We start from the raw sequence: 18832 nt of genomic DNA on the forward strand, positions 1-18832 counted from the left end.
GTTTCATATTTATATCCCCAAGTTTGCAAAGATAACCAATTAAATGTCATCTTTCATCCTCCTAGAAAACAGTAATACCTTCGCCCTCTGTGGCTTTGGACGCTGTCAATGGAGTCACTGATAGATTTCGTTCACTTTTCTAGATCCAGCGGTCCTGATATAGTGACTCAGCACATTGTGTTTCAGCACCCCTGGCCCTGCCCTAAACTCTTCTGATAAGCTACCAATGAAGCAAAGGAAACATTTACCTTTCTGTTCTTGGTCACAATCACTAAACTCTTCCTAACTTCATTAAAATCTATCGCTAAAACCCCACCAGCATGCTGTCACCTTTGTTGCAGGTGTGCATGTTCACTTCCTACCTCTCCAAGCCCAAGGCCAAGCCTTGTAGTTCTGTGTTCCCCTATTTTGCTCGGCACGGGTCCAGAGTCACACCTGCCAAACGTATCAATCTCATGGGAAATGAAAGTCTATCAAGCCAGGCAAATAGGGTCTGTACAAGATTCAACCTATTCATGGGTCCAGGCGACTTTGCAAGCTAGAGCCTCAACTTGGCAGCTGCAATGTACTTTTCTACAATGTAATTTCTCACACTCCTTTAGCTATCTGCTGTAAGGTGCACTTGGTTTTCTTTCTAGCTCTATCGTTCTACAACTTGATCCATTTTCCTGCCTCCCTGAGATATCTACGTCCTCCTGAACTCAAGGATTTCAGTACTTCAGATTTCTAAGGAAGGCAGTTTATTAGGAAACCTGTGTTTACTCAAGTATGTGGCAAGTCCCACTTGGCCAGCAAGCTAAATGTGATTCCTTGAAATTTTCTTCCAAGCATGGACTCCAGGGAGCTAAATGTAACATTCAGTCATCAACAGGATAATTTAGGTTCATTCTTTCTACTTGACTTCTAAGAAGGGACTGGAGTTCACGCTGGTAGTCTCTAGAAAATGCAACTACCTTCCCACCCTGTAGCGGTATGTTATTATTGAAAGAGCCACCTATTTCCTGCGCTGGCTTCCTCTACGCTTTGGGACTTAGACACAGTGTCTTTTCAGACGTGCTGACTCTTTATGGCTTCGGCAATGTAATAGTGGATAAATGCCGTTGGCCGTTTACCATTTGGGATTCAACTCCACGTCTGGATCTTGTTATGCAGGCATTTTCAGAGCATTACAGCTCAGCTGTGAAAGCTCTCTGGCTTAAAGCGAAAATGCAGTAGAACCTTGCTAATCTAACAGCTTAATCACACTTACCACCCCTTCACAGCAAGGACTTAATAGTAAGACTCAAAGTGAGGCTTCATGTCTTCAGAATGCACAGGAACACATTCTTCTGATGACTGTGTTATCATAAATAATCTCCAACTTTGCTTATTGAAGCAAATGAGACATTACTTTACCGCTGTGCTATCCTTTTAATGCAGCCTTCAAGGATAGCTTCAAAATGCTGGAGAACTTGACTGAGATATTCTGCCTAATGCCTTGAATTCTATCCTTCAGTACCAAGACTCTGTGAAAATGTATTGTGATCCCGGGCCATTTCGTGTCTTCAGGTGCCAGAAGACAATCTTTAGAGGAATGTTCTAAACAAGGAATGTTTGGATTTAGATATGGAAATTCACACATATATAATTCTAATTCTTTGGCCAGAGTAGCTTAGTACATTTTCTCTCCCTTTGGGGGTGAGGGAAGCTTTCATATTCATATTGAAGTTGTTTCCAGTTATCTAAACGATTTCCATGGCATATACTAGATAAATTTGTTTTCTATTTACCTTCTCGCCATTCATAAAACAGAGAGTGTGTTTCCAAAAGAAGAGAGACTGAAAAAGTGACCTATTGTTATTTTTGAAATCTAACTGATCTCACCTAAAATTCTACTATCTCTAACCAGGAGATTACAGTTGAAAGTTTCTGTGTGTGTGTGTGTGTGTGTGTGTGTGTGTGTCCAAAATCGTTATACTCTTCTATATGAGGAAGTTTTTTACAGATTCCAGAAGACAGCTTTCAGTAACAAAGCTTAATGGAGATACAAGAGGGAAAAGTTGACGGCTCATGTTCACAAGTTCCCACGAAAATGACTACCAATCTATCCAACAAATATGTTTTCTACTGAGTATAGTGCCTGCATCTGAGTGCAACACAAATACCCTGTACAGATGGATATGGCCATTTTAAGTGACTTAAAATGTCTTGATGGTTGGGGTTATAATCCAGTGTCGTGTAGGCTTCCCGTACATGGGGCTTTAGAATGCCCAGTCTCTGGTTATTTCAGAATAGGTTCTAGGTATGTGACTTGCTTTGTGGAGATCCCTTATTTTTTGGCAACAGGTTGCTCAAGACTTCCAAAGTAATTGGTATTCTCTCTTGTTACTTCATCTATTCTAGAGATGACATTTGTCAAAGATGGAAAAGACACCTCAGAGTTTTGCCCTGACTCAAGTTGTCCCAAGTGATGTCAATTCAACATCATTCCTTATAAATAAATTACTACAGACCCAATCATCAGAACCAAAGTTTCTCTTCAAGAAAAGGGTATTTTTCCATATATGCAAATGGAGCCAGATATTTCTCTTGTCAGAAACTCAGCATCATTGTATGTGGCAGGAGAAATATCAGTAGTAATCCAGTATTCCAAAGAATTCTTAGCTGATACCTTCATCTTTGAGGGAAGGAATTCCTATGAAATCAGTGGAGAGTAACCGCCGAGGTCTGTATCTCAAGTTTTCTGGGTTTCATGATCAGTATGATCTTTCCAAGTGAATTCTTGGGAGTCCACAGAAAATGTTTGCAAATTTAAAAATAATCCTTTACAAACATATGTGAAATTATGTTCCTGCCTTGCTCAAAACACTCCCCTGAGGGCTTCCCTGGTGGCACAGTGGTTGAGAGACCGCCTGCCGATGCAGGGGACACGGGTTCGTGCCCCGGTCCGGAAAGATCCCACATGCCGCGGAGCGGCTGGGCCCATGAGCCATGGCCGCTGAGCCTGCGCGTCCGGAGCTTGTGCTCCGCAACGGGAGAGGCCACGGCTGTGAGAGGCCCGCGTACCGCAAAAAAAAAACAACAAAAAAACCACTCCCCTGACTTCCCATGACATTCGGAAGAAAATTCAGTCTTCACCATGCCTCCAGGTTTCCTCATGGCTGGCCTCTGCTTGAATCTCTGGCATCCTTGCCCTCCCTCATGGGTTCTGTTCACCATGGCCTCCTTGATATTCCAGCCTCCAGCCTTGAGCCTGTGCACCCACTGTCCCCCTGCCAGAAGTGCTCTTCCCCCAGATGACTCACCCTACACCTGTGACTCGTTCCCTCATTTGGTCTCTGCTCAGATGTCTCCCCTCCTCAGAGAGGACCTCCCTGAACCCCCGTTATGGGCTGAATTGTGTCCTCCCAGAATTCATATTGAAGCCCTAGCCCTCAGCATCTCAGAATGTGACTATATTCATCAATAAGGCCTTTAAAGAGGTGATTAAGTTAAAAAGGGTTTGTAAGGGTAGCCCTAATTCGATATGAGATTAGCATATCGATAAGAGATTAGCACAGACAAAGACACACAGAGATGACCAAGTGAACACACAGTGAGAAGATGGCCATCTGTAAGCCAAGGAGAGAGGCCTCAGAAGAAACCAAAACTGCTGGCACCTTGACCTTGAACTTCTAACCTCTAGAATTGTGAGAAAACACATTTCTGTTGTTTAAGCCGCTCTATCTGTGATATTGTGTTACGGCCACCAAGCTAATACACTCCCCCAATCTAAGGGCCCTTCCCTGACTACTCTCCCCCATTCTGTGGTTTACATCTCTTCCTAGCCCTTGAGAGTACGAACTTATTTATTTATTTCATTTCATTTCATTTTTTTCTTTTCCATATGGTTTATCACAAGGTATTGAATATAGTTCTCTGTGCTATACAGTAGGACCTTGTTGTTGATACTTTTTAAAATTGAGATTTAATTGACATATAACATTATATCAGTTTCAGGTGTACAATGTAATGATTATATATATATATATAGATATAGATATATATACTGTGAAATGGCCACCACAACAAGTCTAGTTAACATTCACCATTGCACATAGTTACAATTTTTTTCTTGTGCTGAGAACTTTTAAGGTCTATTTACTTTCTTAGCAACTTTCAGATGTACAATACAGTATTACTAACTACAGTCACCGTGCAGTATGTTACATCCCCAGGACTTATTTATTTTATACCTGGAAGTTTGTACCTTTTGACCACCTTCACACGTGGTAGGTGTTCAGTAAATATGTGCTTAATGAATTAATAAATATATTAAATAATGCACAGTAGTCTAGCTCTACAATAACTCCACTAGGAGATCTGAGCCGTGTATGAATACAGATATTAAGGTCTTATGTTTAAATCAAATGAAGCAACTTATTCCCTAAATGTATAGAAACTTGGATTGAAATGATTATAATCCTGGCAGGCACCTCGGAAATGACACTGAAATGAAACTAAGAACTAGAAAGTTACTAAGTGGAAGCTGTGAATATGATATCAAAGTCAAGAACATAAACGGTTTTTCTTTCTGCTTTCTGGTCATTATACTATATTTGGAATAGTTAGGAAAAAACACACAACAAAGAAGCTAATGTTCTAAAAGGCAGAGATACTTGAAAGTCTTTGAACACCTCACCAGAAATAATTTAACCCAATAAGATTAAAATTCCAGATCAAAGGTAGCAAAAATACAGAAAGGGAAGAAAGACAGTTGTAAGACCTCCCATTCCCACACACGTTTACCACCACGCTAATAATTAGTAGACGTGGGGTTCCCATAGCAAATAATTTCCATTTCCACCACCTGTAAGAAATAGCATTCCATCAATGTTCTCAGAAACATAGCTGGTCTCCATCACTCATGATCTGATTGGTCTAGGAACAGATAAACAATAGAGAAAAAATAATGATCCACAAGGATGAATCTTTACCATCATATAATCAATCAGCAAACATGTATTGACTACCTGCTACTATTTGAAATTCTATCCATGGTGTCATAGGAAAATCCAACATTATATTCAAAAGCTTCACGTGATTTATGTAGTCAAGCAAACCTACATTAAATGGATATTAAGTCCCTCGCTGGAATGTAAGCCAGGACCATGACACCGGTTCACCTCTGTATTTCAAGATCCTTACACCTAGCTAGGGCTGCAATAATATTTGTTGAATGAATAAATGAATATCAAAATAGAAGTAAAAATACGGCAGTGGCTCCGTTTCTTGAGTGACCCATGAGTCATGAATTCAAAACTGTTAGAACCTTTAAAAGGACTTTGGTCAGCAAGCTTTGTAGGGAAAAAACAGGCTACTGGACATCCAATCCAAAGACAAGGATTCCCTACACTCAACCTCGTGGTCAAATATCATCCAGTGTCTACCACTGACTGCTTTGCTGGCAGCGGCAACGAATGTCTGTTATTTTGGACTGTCCTGCATGGACTCCCTCCTTGTTTGAATACCGACATCTCAATTTGCCTTTCTCAGCCTTGATTCACACAGTTTAGGTGGAGCCAAACCCTCTCCCCACCCAGCGAAGATGGGCAATTGGCTCAGGTCAGGCCAAGCCAAGGTTGCCTTCCACTTGACCACAGTGATGGGTTTAGGGATATTAGGTGACTCAAGACAGGTCCACAAGACTCAAGGCCAGATTCATGCTGGGACTTCAGAGGGAAAAGCCTTGTCTTTTTACCAAACTCTAGACTTTATTTATTTATCTTCGTTTCTGTGCGCCACTTTCTCAAGTTGCGGCGAGAGGGGGCTACTCTTCATTGTGGTGCGCGGGCTTCTCAGTGCTGTGGCTTCTCTTGCTGCGGAGCATGGGCTCTAGGCACGCGGGCTTCAGTAGCTGTGGCGCACAGGCTTAGTTGCTCTGCGGCATGTGAGATCTTCCCGGACCAGGGCTCGAACCCATGTCCCCTGCACTGGCAGGCGGATTCTTAACCACTGCGCCACCAGGGAAGTCCCAAACTCTAGACTTTTAGATGTAGGTCTGATGCTAGTCAGTTTAACCATGTTAGCAGAGAGGTAGGCAACTCTAGAGGTGGAGAAAATGTGTGTGTGTGTGTGTGTGTGTGTGTGTGTGTGTGTGTGTGTGTGTACGCACGCGCGCGCTCATGCCTGGGTGTTCACACGCTTGGGCATGGTGGGGGGAGAGGAGAAAGAGAGAGAGAGCGCGTGAGAGAGCACGCAAGCCACCATTTAGTCACTTGGATACAGCCGTGCCTGAAACTGGATACACACCACCGATAAATTCCCATAGTGCTTCAGCAAATTTGAGTTGGTTTCCCGGGCTCTCTAGCAAAATAACTTGAATAATACAACAACACAGAGCAAGCCTCAAACTAGTCTGCTTCTCAGTGGAACATCCCACGGTGAAAGCAGTTGTCAAGAAAAAGGAATACAGTAGACTGTTTAGTCCCAGGCCTTGAAAGTTTGTTGTTCTCTCCGGCTGGACTCGAGGCTTCTGTCGCAACCATGCTTCTCCAGATCATCATTCAGGCCAAGAGGCATCCTAGCTTGATCCCTATCTTCATATTTACTGGAGTGGGAGGTACTGGAGCAGCGCTGTATGTCTCGCACCTGGCGTTGTTCAATCCAGATGTCAGTTGGAACAGAAAGGATAACCCAGAACCCTGGAACAAACTGGGTCCCAATGATCAGTACAAGTTCTATTCAGTGAATGTAGATTACAGCAAACTGAAGAGAGAAGGTCCAGACTTCTAAATGAAATGTTTCACTATAAAACTGCTTAGAATGAAGTTCTTCCAGAAGCCACCTGCACAATTTTCCACTTAACCAGGAAATATTTCCCCTCTAAATGCACGAAATCATGTTGGTGTATTGTGCTGGGGTTTACACTGATTAATAAATAGTCTAAAACTTGAAAAAAGACCAAAGAAAAAGGACTACAAATTTATGGACAAGCATGGAACTGGGAAAGTTACCTCCCCCCTCTGCGCCCAAGTTTCTGCATCTGTGAAATGGGGATAATAATGAAACCTCCCTCGTGGCATTATTGTGATTAAATAAGTCAATAAGAAAAGTGTTATATGAAAGTATCCCAAATGTTGGTACGATTGGTACTATTATTAGTTATTGTTACTATTATTGTTATTTCCGTCTTAAAAATGATTATATCAATGCTAGAGTTCTATTGCTCTATGTGAAGGCTCTACTCTGGAGTCATATTTGAATTGTTACCAAGTTGAATTAACTACCCATAGGGTCTATTATTGGATACATTGAGCATTTATTCAATCATTCAGAAAGGAAATCCCAGCCAAAAACAAAAAAGAAAGAAAGAATTACAAAGGAACTTCCCTGGCAGTCCAGTGGTTAAGATGCACTTCCAGTGTAGGGGGAGCGAGTTCAATCCCTGGTCGGGGAACTAAGATCCCACATGCTGCTGGGCTCCCCAAAAAAGGAAATCCACATCCAAGTCTGGGATCTGGCCTGACTCCTGAATCCACAGGGAGCACCCGTGGGCAAATAGGAGACCCCTGGAGGACAGGGTCCTTATCACTACAAGAGCCTGTGGCTCCATCTGCACCTGTGGAATCAGGCAAACTTCCCTCCTCTGTGGAATCCAGGAGGGAAACAAGTATTTTTAAGGGAACGGAGGGAAAAGGATGATGGTAGCTTTAGCTTGAATCTGAGGCTGCTGTAAGAGAGAATAACAGTGTTGGTAATTTCTCCTTCCTGTTTAAGCACTTCGGTGAAGGGCCTTCCCCTAAATTAAACTGGGAAGTAAGAAAAAACTAGTTCACATGCCAGCATACAGACCCACAGGCCCACTTGGCTACAGATTTCTAGCACACGGGAGTTGTCTTAGAGGAGAACTGGGGAACTGGGCCAGACTGCAATAGCAGAATTTCCCTCCACTGTGGGAAAAAAAGAAAAAAGAAAATGAACTTCAGTCATCTCAGTCAAAAATGTACTGAGGTTGGGCTTCCCTGGTGGCGCAGTGGTTGAGAGTCCGCCTGCCGATGCAGGGGACACGGGTTCGTGCCCCGGTCTGGGAAGATCCCACATGCCGCGGAGTGGCTGGGCACATGAGCCATGGCCGCTGAGCCTGCGCGTCCGGAGCCTGTGCTCTGCAACGGGAGAGGCCACGACAGTGAGAGGCCCGCGTACCGCAAAAAATAAATTAAAAAAAAAATGTACTGAGGTTTTCTTCCCAAATCCTTTATCTTTCTTCTCAGTCTCTTTTTCCTCCTTCTCCTCCGCCTCCTCTTTTTAAGAAAAACTGTGGTAACATATACATATATGTTATACATATATGTATACATATATGTTAAAAACTGTGGTAACATATACCATATCCATAATGTTCAAGTGTGCCGTTCAGTGGCACTGAGTACTTTCACATTGTGCAACCGTCCGCATCATGCATCTCCAGAACTTTCTCGTCATCCCACCCTGAAACTCTGTCGACATTAAACACCAGCTCTCCATTTCCCCTCCCCCTAGCCTCTGGTATCCACTATTCTACTTTCTGTTTCTATGAATCTGACTGCTCTAGGGCTCTGATATGAGTGGAATCACACTGTATCTGTAGTTTTGTAACTGGATTATTTCACCTAGCTTAATGTTTTCAGTGTTCATGTTGTGGCATGAGCCTGAATTTCCTTCTTTTCTAAGACTGGATAATGTTCCATTGTATGTACCACATTTTGTTTATCTATTTATCTGTTTACAGACACTTACGTTGCTTGCACCTTTTGACTCTTGTGAATAATGCTCCTATGAACATGGGTGTACAAATATACATGTTCCAGTACCTGATTTCAATTCCTTTGGCTATATGCCCAGAAGTGGAATTGCTAGATCATGGGGTAAATCTACGTTTAATTATTTGAGGAACCATCATACTGTTTTCCTTAGCAGTTATACTGTTTTCTATTCCCAGTAGCTATGCACCATGGTTCAATTTCTCCACTTCTTCACCAGTATTTGTTATTTTCTGTTTTTCTTTTTTAAAAAAATAATGGCCGTATTAATGGGTGTGAAGTGGTATCTCATTATGGTTTTGATTTGAATTTCCCTAGTGATCAGTGATGTTGAGCATCTTTTCATGTGTTTAGTGACTTTTTGTATATCTTCCTTGATGGAATGTCTATATATTCAAGTCCTTTGCTCGTTTTTTAATTGAGTTATTTGGTATTGTTGAGTTGTAAGAGTTCTTCATATATTTTGAATATGAATCCCTTATTAGATATATGATTCACAAATATTTTATCCTGTTTCCTGGGTTGGCTTTTCACTCTGTTGATAATGTCCTTTCATGCACAGAAGTTTTAAATTTTGACGTAGACCAATTTATCTGTTTTTTCTTTTGTTACCTATGCTTTAGGTGTCATATCCACAAAATCATCACCAAATCCAACGTCATGAACTTTTTTCTTTATGTTTTCTTTGAAGAGTTTTATACCTTTGACTCATGTTTAGGTTTCTGATCCATTTTGAGTTAATTTCTGTATATGGTGTAAGGTCCAACTTCATTTTTTGGCATGTGAACATCCAGTTTTCCTGTCACCATTTGTGGAAAAATAACAACAACCCATGTTAGTTTTGAAAACACTCATAACCGTGAGGTGTAAAATCTTTTCTCAGTTCTTTTAGAGTTTGCTTTGTGTATGTGAAGCTCTGTGAATAGGTGTATACTCATGTAGAACCGTTATGTTTTTTTAATGAATGATCCTTTATCATTGTGAATTGTTCCTCTTTTTCTCTGGCTATATTCTTTATCCTGAAGTTCACCTTGTCTGATATTAATATAGACACTCAGCTTTCTTATTATTAATGTTTGTATAGTATATCTTTTTCCATTCCTTTATATTTAAATTAGATCTCTTGTAGGCAATGTTCCACTGGGTTTTACTTTCTTATCCAGTTTGACTTTTAATTAAAGTATTTTTATTTAATGTAGTTTGTGATATGGTTGGAGCTAAGTCCAACCTTACTATTTTATTTTCTACTTGGTTATTTGTATTTTTTCCTCTTTTCATGCTATCTTTTAGATTATTTTTAGATTCTATTTTCTCTCTATTGGCTTATTATCAGTATCTACTTGCCTTATTTTTTTGATGGAGTATAGAGTTCACAATAAGCACCTTTAACATCACAGTCTACTCTCAAATCGTAATATACCACTAATATGTACCCTAAGAACCACACAATAGCTGTACTTCCATTTCTCCCTTGGGGTCATTTAAACAATTGTTGTCATTCATTTTACTTCTACATATATAATAACCCTCACAATACAATGCTATTATTTTTTTCCTTAAATGGTCAATTCTTTTTAAAAGAAAATTTTAAATTAGGGAGACACTTATTTTGTATTTATACACACATTCACCACTTCAGTGTTCTTCCCTTCGTTTAGAGCCAAGCCTCCAACTGGTATCATTTTTCCTTCAGCCTGAAACGTTTCCTTTAACATTTCTTATGGTGTAGGTCTCCCGGATAAAAAGCCTTGTTTTGCTTCCATTTTGAAGATTATTTTTTCTAGATATAGAATTCTACTTTAACCTTTTTTTTCCCCTTCCATCTCTATAAGAACACATTTTCCTTGTCTTCTAGCTTGCATTGTTCCTGACAAGAAGTCTGTGAGCATCCTCGTCTTTGCTCCGTATATGTAATATGTCTCTCTTTCTGGCTCCTTTTAGTAACTCTTTTATCACTGGTTTTCAGTAACTTGTGATGTGTTTTTATTTGTATATTTTCTGCTTGGGATTCATTGAGGCTCTTGAATCTATACATTTATAGTTTTCCTTAAACTTGGGAAAATTTTGGCCATTATTTCTTCAAATAGCATTTCTGTCCCCCCTTTTCTGGTACTCCCATTTTATATATGTTAGACCACTTAATCTTGTTCCACAGGTCACTAAAGCTCTTTTCATTTTTTTCTTCTCTGTGTTTCAGCCTAGATAGTTTCCTTTGTGATTTCTTCAAGTTCACTGATCTTTTTTTTTCTATAGTGTCCAATCTCTTGTAAAACTTGTCCAGTGAATTCTTCACTTCATTTGGTTCCATTGAAATTCCATTCATTTCTTTTTTTATAGTTTGTATTTCTCTCCTCAGTATGATCATGTTTTCCTTTGATTTCTTAAACATATTAATATGAGCTATTTTAAAGTTTTTGTTTGATGATTCCATTATTGCTATCATTTCTGGGTCTGTTTCTTATGATTAATTTTTCTCCTGATTATGAATCATACCATCTTGCTTCTTTGAATGTTTAGTAACTTTTGACTGTGATTTAAAATTTTTTTAATTAATTAATTAATTAATTTATTTTTGGCTGCGTTGGGTCTTCACTACAGCATGCAGGCTTTCTCTAGTTGCAGCGAGCAGGGGCTACTCTTTGTTGCAGTCCGCGGGCTTCTCATTGCAGTGGCTTCTCTTGCTGGGGAGCATGGGCTCTAGGCACAGGCTTCAGTAGTTGTGGCTCGAGGGGTCTAGAGTGCAGGCTCAGTAGTTGTGGCTCAGGGGCTTCATTGCTTCGCGGCATGTGGGATCTTCCCGGACCAGGGCTTGAACCTGTGTCCCCTGCATTGGCAGGTAGATTCTTAACCACTGCACCACCAGGGAAGCCCCTTGATGTGATCTTAAATTTCACATTGTTTTGTGTCTGGCTTTTGTTGTCTTTCTTTAGAGTATTGATGTTTATTTTGACAAGCATTAATTTACTTATGGACTAGCTTAATTTTTTTTATTTTCAAGCTTTGTTAGGTCAAATCTAGAACATCCACTGTTTTAGGGTTAATTTATCTCTACTACTATGGCCTAACTGTTCTGAGGTCTCTAGTAAATGCCTCAGTGGTTGTAATAAGCAAAATAATGGCCTCCCCAAATGTCCACATCCTAATTCCTGGAACCTGGGAATAATTAAGTTAAATGACAAAGGGGAAATAGGGTTTAAGAATTAAGTTTTGCTAATCAGCTGACTTTAAATTAGGGAGATTATCCTGGGTTATCTAGGTGGGTTCAAGGGTCTTTAAAAGCTGAAGAGGGAGGCAGAAGAGAGAACCAGAGAGACAGAGTGTGAGAAGGACGCAGCTCAATGTTGTTGACTTTGAAGACAGAGGAAAGAGGCCATGAGTCAAAAAACAGTGGGTGGTTCCCAGGAGGGAAAAAATGCAAAGAAACAGATTCTTCCCCAGATCCTCCAGAAAGGAATGCATCATACCCGCATTTGGGTCTTACCCCAGTGAGATCCGTGTCAGACTTCTGGTCTACAGAACTGTAAGTTAATACATTTGTGTTGTTTTAAACCACTACATTGAGAGTAATTTGTTACAGCAGCTGCAGAAAACCAAGGCAGTGGTCAGTGAGATTTCTCCACGCTGACTGGGTGGAACTCAACTGTCTTCCAGATAATCGTGAATGCTGAGAATGTTTCTGTTTATGGCTCCCTCGTGCTTCTTTCACCTTGTTTTGTTTCCCTTCCCTCAGGGATTACAGTCCTGCTGTCCAACATCTGAAAATAATTGTATCATATATTTTATCCAGTTGTCTAGTTGTTTATGGCAGGAAGGGAACAAATAGTACTGGTTATTCCAACATGGCTAGAGGCAGAATATAATGTGTGCAACTTTGCATATTGAGAAACAAATTTATATAGCATGACTTTTTTTTAACATCTTTATTGGAGTATAATTGCTTTACAATGGTATGTTAGTTCCTGCTTTATAACAAAGTGAATCAGCTATACATATACATATGTTCCCATATCTCTTCCCTCTTGCGTCTCCCTCCCTCCCACCCTCCCTATTCCACCCCTCTAGTGTATATATGTCCATGTCACTCTCTTACTTCATCCCAGCTTACCCTTCCCCCTTCCCGTGTCCTCAAGTCCATTCTCTAGCTCTGCGTCTTTATTCCTGTCCTGACCCTAGGTTCTTCAGAACCTTTTTTTGTTTTTGGATTCCATATATATGTGTTAGCATACGGTATTTGTTTTTCTCTTTCTGACTTACTTCACTCTGTATGACAGATTCTAGGTCCAGCCAGCTGACTACAGATAACTCAACATCGTTTCATTTTGTGGCTGAGTAATATTCCATTGTATATATGTGCTACATCTTCTTTATCCATTCATCTGTCGATGGACACTTAGGTTGCTTCCATAACATGACTTTTTTAAAAAAAACCTCCTTAAGCGTAGAACTGAAGACCCAGCTCAATCTTACAGTCAAATTAAAGCACGGCCTTCTTTTGGTCTTGGCAGCCACTGCTGATGACAAAATGAACTTTGTATGTTTTCACATGGTCTTCCCTTCGTGTGTGCCTGTAATCTAATCTCTTCTTTAAGAACACGAGTTATGTTGGATTGGTGCCCACCTTAGTAACCTCATTTTAACTTTTAGTCACCTCTTTAAAGACCCTATCTCCAAATATAGTCACATTTTGAGGTCCTGGGGGTTGGGGCTTCCACATATGAATTTGGGAGGAGGTGGCCACGTCCAACACGTAACAGTGCTTTCCCATGCTTAAAGTTACTGTTTCCAAAAAGACTGGAAATCTTTTCTTCCTCTGTTTCTATGGCCCATTGACTGTTCTTTATTAGTTAATGGCAGCGGGAATATTTAATGAGGTCAACTTGATTTGCTGGACAGGGTACCAGAATATGGTCAAGATACAATTCCTTCCCTCAAGGGGCTCTCTGCTTGTGGTGGAATTATACTTTGGAAATATTAAAATATTAACTGATTTTTTTTTTTTTTTGTCCTTAGTACCTTCTTCTACCGACTGACCCACAAACAAATTTCTATACACCCTGGACTCTCACATAAGCTTCTTTATCCTCACATACCTATAAGCAGCATGAAAATGCTGAGTCTTGGACCAATGGAGGGAAGCCCTACAGTCAAGAATGAGTGAAAAATCCCCAGTTAACTGACAATGAAATCCCAAACAGAAACGAGAATGCCTGCATCCGATGATGATATTGAAGATGCCCATCCCCACAACCTAAAACTTAGATGGAACTCCAAAAGAAATTAGGAAAACCCCCAATGAAATAGAATTCCTTTTCTGCTATGTCAGAAGCATGGAAACTCAAGAAAGGAACTGAATAAAGAAAGACACATTTCTTGTACCCTGAAATCAATACCTATGATATTGTCTATTTGGGAAAGGAAGACATTTCCATAAGAAGAGAAGCATTGACACTGGCTAGTAGATACAGAGAGTAAACAAGCTGTGTAGCAGACACTTTCTATAGCAGCTCAAGGCCTTTGAAGCCTGTGGAGGTGGAGAGGATATCACGAATGGCCAGTGACCTTCTTGAATATTAACTGACCATGCTGGTTAAGGCGGGGGTCCCCAATCCCCGGGCTGCGGACCCATAGTGGTCCTCGGCCTGTTAGGAATCAGGCCGCACAGCAGGAAATGAGTGGCAGCTGCTGCTCCCCATTGCTCCCCATCTATCACATTACTGCCTGAACCATCCCCTCCCCATCTGTGGAAAAACTGTTTTCCACAAAACCGGTCCCTGGTGCCAAAAAGGTTGGGGACCACTGGGTTAAGGTGAGGCACTGTGCCTAACAAGCTGGGTGCTATAATAAGCAAACCCCAAATTTATTTATTTTTCATTAATTTTTATTGGAGTATAGTTGCTTTAAAATGTTGTGTTAGTTTCTTCTGTGCAGCAAAGTGAATCAGTTATACATATACATATATCCACTCTTTTTTATATTTCCTTCCCATTTAGGTCACCACAGAGCACTGAGTAGAGTTCCCTGTGCTATACAGTATGTTCTCCTTAGTTATCTATTTTACACATAGTAGTGTATATATGTCAATCCCAATCTCCCAATTCATCCCACCTCCCCTTCCCCCCTTTGTAACTGTAAGTTTTTTCTCTACATCTGTGACTCTATTTCTGCTTTGCAAATAAGTTCATCTGTACCATTTTTCTAGATTCCACATATAAGCGATGTTATATGATATTTGTTTTTCTCTTTCTGACTTACTTCACCCTGTATGACAATCTCTAGGTCCATCCACATCTCTGCAAATAGCACTCTTTTGTTCCTTTTTATAGCTGAGTAATATTCCACTTATATATTACCACATCTTCTTTACCCATTCCTCTGTCAATGAACATTCAGGCTGCTTCCACGTCCTGGCTATTGTAAATAGGTGCATGCATCCTTTGGAATTCTGAGCAAACCTCAAATTTAGAAGTTTAACCACAATAGTTGACTCCTTGCATGTGTAACAGTTTGACAGTGGTGATCCTAGTTGCTTCCTCCACACAGTCATTCAGGGACCCAGGATGCTAGGTCTCCCCAGCGCAAGGTGGAACATTGTAACAACAATACAGAGAATTCCTAATGAAAGGAATCATCATAGTTCCCATTCATCGAGTGCTTCCTGAGGGCCAGGCACTGTGCTGAGACTCACCATTCCGTCCTCACAACAACACTCTGTGAAGAAGCCAGGGCTTGGAAAGGCTCACGCCCAATTTTGCCCAGCCACAAGCCAGATTCTTAATCATTCCACTCCACATCAGCTTCTTGATTTATGCTGATATTGCATTCCTGAGGAGTGACAGTTAATTCAAAAACACGTAGAGCAAAAATGAATTTTCTCACCAGAAATGAAGGGAAAGAAATGCAAGAGAAATGCTCTAGTAGACTGCAAAAGATTCCAGTCATGTAAATGTTTTTGCTATATTGCATTAATATGAACAGTAAATAAGCAGTTTATGGGGAAAGTTGAATATATTAAAATTTATTCATGGAATAACAAGAAAAAAATAGCCACTGACTAATGAAGAACTGGCCAATATAGCCTGCAAATGTGAGTATGCAAGTCTCCATTTGCTACATTATGAGAATTTTAATGTGCGAAGTCTCTCATCACATTACTGGTGTTTCTAGCCAAACAATCCTGTTACTCTTGGTGGCCCTGCTTACATTTTTTCTTAGCGTTTTCATCAGAGAGAAGCATACAGCCAAAGCCTATGACAATACTAATTAATAATAATAATAGTCAAGAGCAAACACTCACTGAGCACTATGTGCAGACACTATTCTAAACACATGCATTGATTCATTTAGCCTTCATGTTCACCCACTAGGATAGGTTCTTTTATTATCTCCATTTTACAGATGAGAACACTGAGGCACTGGGAGATTAACTTCCTATGATGGTTGCTTTTATGTGTCAACTTGGCTGGGCCATGGTGCCCAGATATTTGGTCAAACATTATTCTGGATGTTTCTATGAGAGTGTTTTTGGATGAGATTTACATTTAAAGCAGTGGACTTTGAGCCAAGCAGATTGCCCTCAATAATGCTGGGCGGGCCTCATCCAATCAGCTGAAGGCCTGAAAAGAACGAAAAGCTAACCTCTCTCTAAGCAAGAAGAAATTCTACCAGCAGACTGCCTGTGGACTCCATCTGCAGCACTGGCCCTTCCTGGTTCACTAACAGACTGCCTTTGGATTTGAAGTGCAACTCTTACCTGTGTCTCCAGCCTGTTGGCCTCCCCCATCAGATTCTGGACTTGCCAACCCTCCACAATCACATAAGTCAATTGCTTAAAATAAATCTCTTTCTACATATGTATCACATCCTACTGGTTCTGTTTCTCTGGAGAACCCCAGCTAATACACTTGCCTAAAGTTATATACCCAGTAAATGGCAGAACTGGCTTTCAATCCTGCAGTCTGGTGCCGAAATCCATAGTCTTGATGGGAACTGTCCTGTTAGCCCTTGTCAGTGCACCTGGTAACCTCTATTCTTATGTTAGTAGCTTTTTCCCCACTTCTTCAAATTAAATGACCATATTGGTTAAGATAATGCAAATTGCCTAAGAAGCTAGCTGCCGTAATAAACAAATTCCAAATTTCAGAGGCCAACCACAATATACATTTGCTTCTTACATCTACCTGTAGCCATTTGACAGGGGCCATCCTGGTTGCTAGGTGACCTTCCTTCACACACTCATTCAAGGGACCCAGCGGCTTGAGGCTCTGCCATCTTCACCAGGTAGGGTCCAAGGTCACCCTGGGGCTTGACTCCACTCCAGCTAGCCAGAAGGGGAAAGGAACATGGTAGATCATGCATGAGAATTTTTATAATCACTATTGCTAAGGAATTTTTTGTTAAAACAATTTGGCAAGCAGTTTAAATTGTGTTATTCTGAAATTATTTTATGTGCATGTGTGTTGCTCATTCATTGTTCTTTTTTTTTTTGCGGTACGCGGGCCTCTCACTGTTGTGGCCTCTCGCGTTGCGGAGCATAGGCTCCGGACGCGCAGGCTTAGTGGCCATGGCTCATGGGCCCAGCCACTCCGCGGCATGTGGGATCTTCCCGGACCGGGACATGAACCCGTGTCCCCTGCATCGGCAGGCGGACCCTCAATCACTGCGCCACCAGGGAAGGCCCATTTTCTTTTTTTCTTTTTTATTGTTCATTTTAAAGAATGTAATTCTTTAAGATGACATTTAAAAGCACATTTTAAAGTTGCTCATTTTATTTCAAACTCCTTAAGTTAACAGGGTGTAAAATGAGAGGTGGGTGCATTTCTTAATGAATCAACCAAATTGACTAGAAGTGTTGTTTATATAGAGGATATTGTGAGAGAAGGTTGGAGGTAAAGTTGGGACAAGATTATGGAGGGCCTTGAATGCCAGGCTAAGCGGCTTGGACCTTTTCCTTTGAGAGATCTCAAATTCTTGCTCTTTCTCCTCTGAACTAACAGCCCTTATTCTCTACACTAACTAATCATAGGTGAGGTTCACCACCACACTTGAGTGTGATAATATTTACCTCATCATTTGTTTGTTTCTCATTGCCTCTCCTCCCTCCACACCCATTGCCTGGATAAACTGTATGCATCTCAAGGGCAGGACCGTGACTTACACTCTTATTAATGCTGCACAAGCCTAGCAGAGCATCTCATATGTGAAGTTAAGGACTACATTCTGTTGAAATTCAAGAGATGTCCCTGTACCTTCAAATATCCCACAAATTGGTGAATGTAACTATGCATCTAATTTTCTCCCAAAATGCAATATATTCTAACTGAAAAATATGAATGATGTCTTGAGGCTTCTGATGACTTTATAAACTACCACGTTCCGGTTGGGGCTCTCACCAAAATGACTTACCCAATTATGCTCCCTGGCTCGGGGATTGCATCCTTTAACTGTTTTCACATCATAAAGCCAAGCTGCCGTCACATTTGGCATTCTCTTCTTTGAAATGTCTATTATTAGGTGGGGAATCTCTATTTCTCAGGCCTCTTTATTTTCCTTTCACTTCTATCACTAAGACTAGCAGTCAGCTGATATTTTTTTAGCACTTTTTTGGGGGAGCAAAGCATTTAAAAAAAATTACATCAAAAATTTATTGCATAAGGAATGACCAGTAGAGAACAAAATCCTATTTGTGCTGGTAGTCAGCTAGGATCACTCACTAGCTGAGAAACTCGCTCCCACCCACGAGCCTGGGACTCAAATTCATGGCTCAGCAAAATTATACATGACCGTACCTCATGGATCTGGGATTTACAAATAATCAAAACCACGTGTGCTGACTCTAGAGATGGTAAGTATCTAGGATATAATAGCAAATGTGACAATAGCATTGATACCACTAGTTACCAAGCTGTGTGACTGTGTGTGTGTCAAACTGGATATGTGTCTGTATGAATACATTTGCATACAAACGTGAGTGTGGGCATGTGTGTATTTTCAAGTTCTTCATTGCTACATAACAAGCTACCTCAAACAGTGGCTTGAAACAATAACCATCATTTCTTCACCCTCTCAGTTCTGGG

At 40.7% G+C, this 18832-nt stretch overlaps 2 protein-coding genes across 4 annotated transcripts in view; one reads left to right on the plus strand and one right to left on the minus strand.

Moving 5' to 3' along the window:
- EFCAB11 (EF-hand calcium binding domain 11) overlaps positions 1-18832 on the minus strand; it is a 585886-nt gene that overhangs the window by 381891 nt on the left and 185163 nt on the right. Inside the window, exon 8 of one of the 3 annotated variants that reach the window (XM_033418543.2) lies at positions 9595-17076. The exons of 1 other annotated variant lie outside the window; for it this stretch is intronic. In XM_033418543.2, the coding sequence (XP_033274434.1) occupies positions 16992-17076 (85 nt within the window). In that variant the 3' untranslated portion in view covers positions 9595-16991. Of the gene's footprint in view, positions 1-9594; positions 17077-18832 lie in introns of those variants that run through there. One more of the 3 variants, XR_004480551.2, reaches the window with a different exon arrangement.
- Positions 4026-7178, plus strand: LOC117199347 (cytochrome c oxidase subunit NDUFA4-like). Its single transcript, XM_049705649.1, has one exon. The coding sequence runs from the start codon at positions 6505-6507 to the stop codon at positions 6751-6753; it is 249 nt and encodes an 82-aa protein (XP_049561606.1). The 5' UTR covers positions 4026-6504; the 3' UTR covers positions 6754-7178.

The sequence above is a fragment of the Orcinus orca genome, chromosome 2 (assembly GCF_937001465.1).
Source record: "Orcinus orca chromosome 2, mOrcOrc1.1, whole genome shotgun sequence".
In the NCBI taxonomy this organism is placed as follows: Eukaryota; Metazoa; Chordata; class Mammalia; order Artiodactyla; family Delphinidae; genus Orcinus; species Orcinus orca.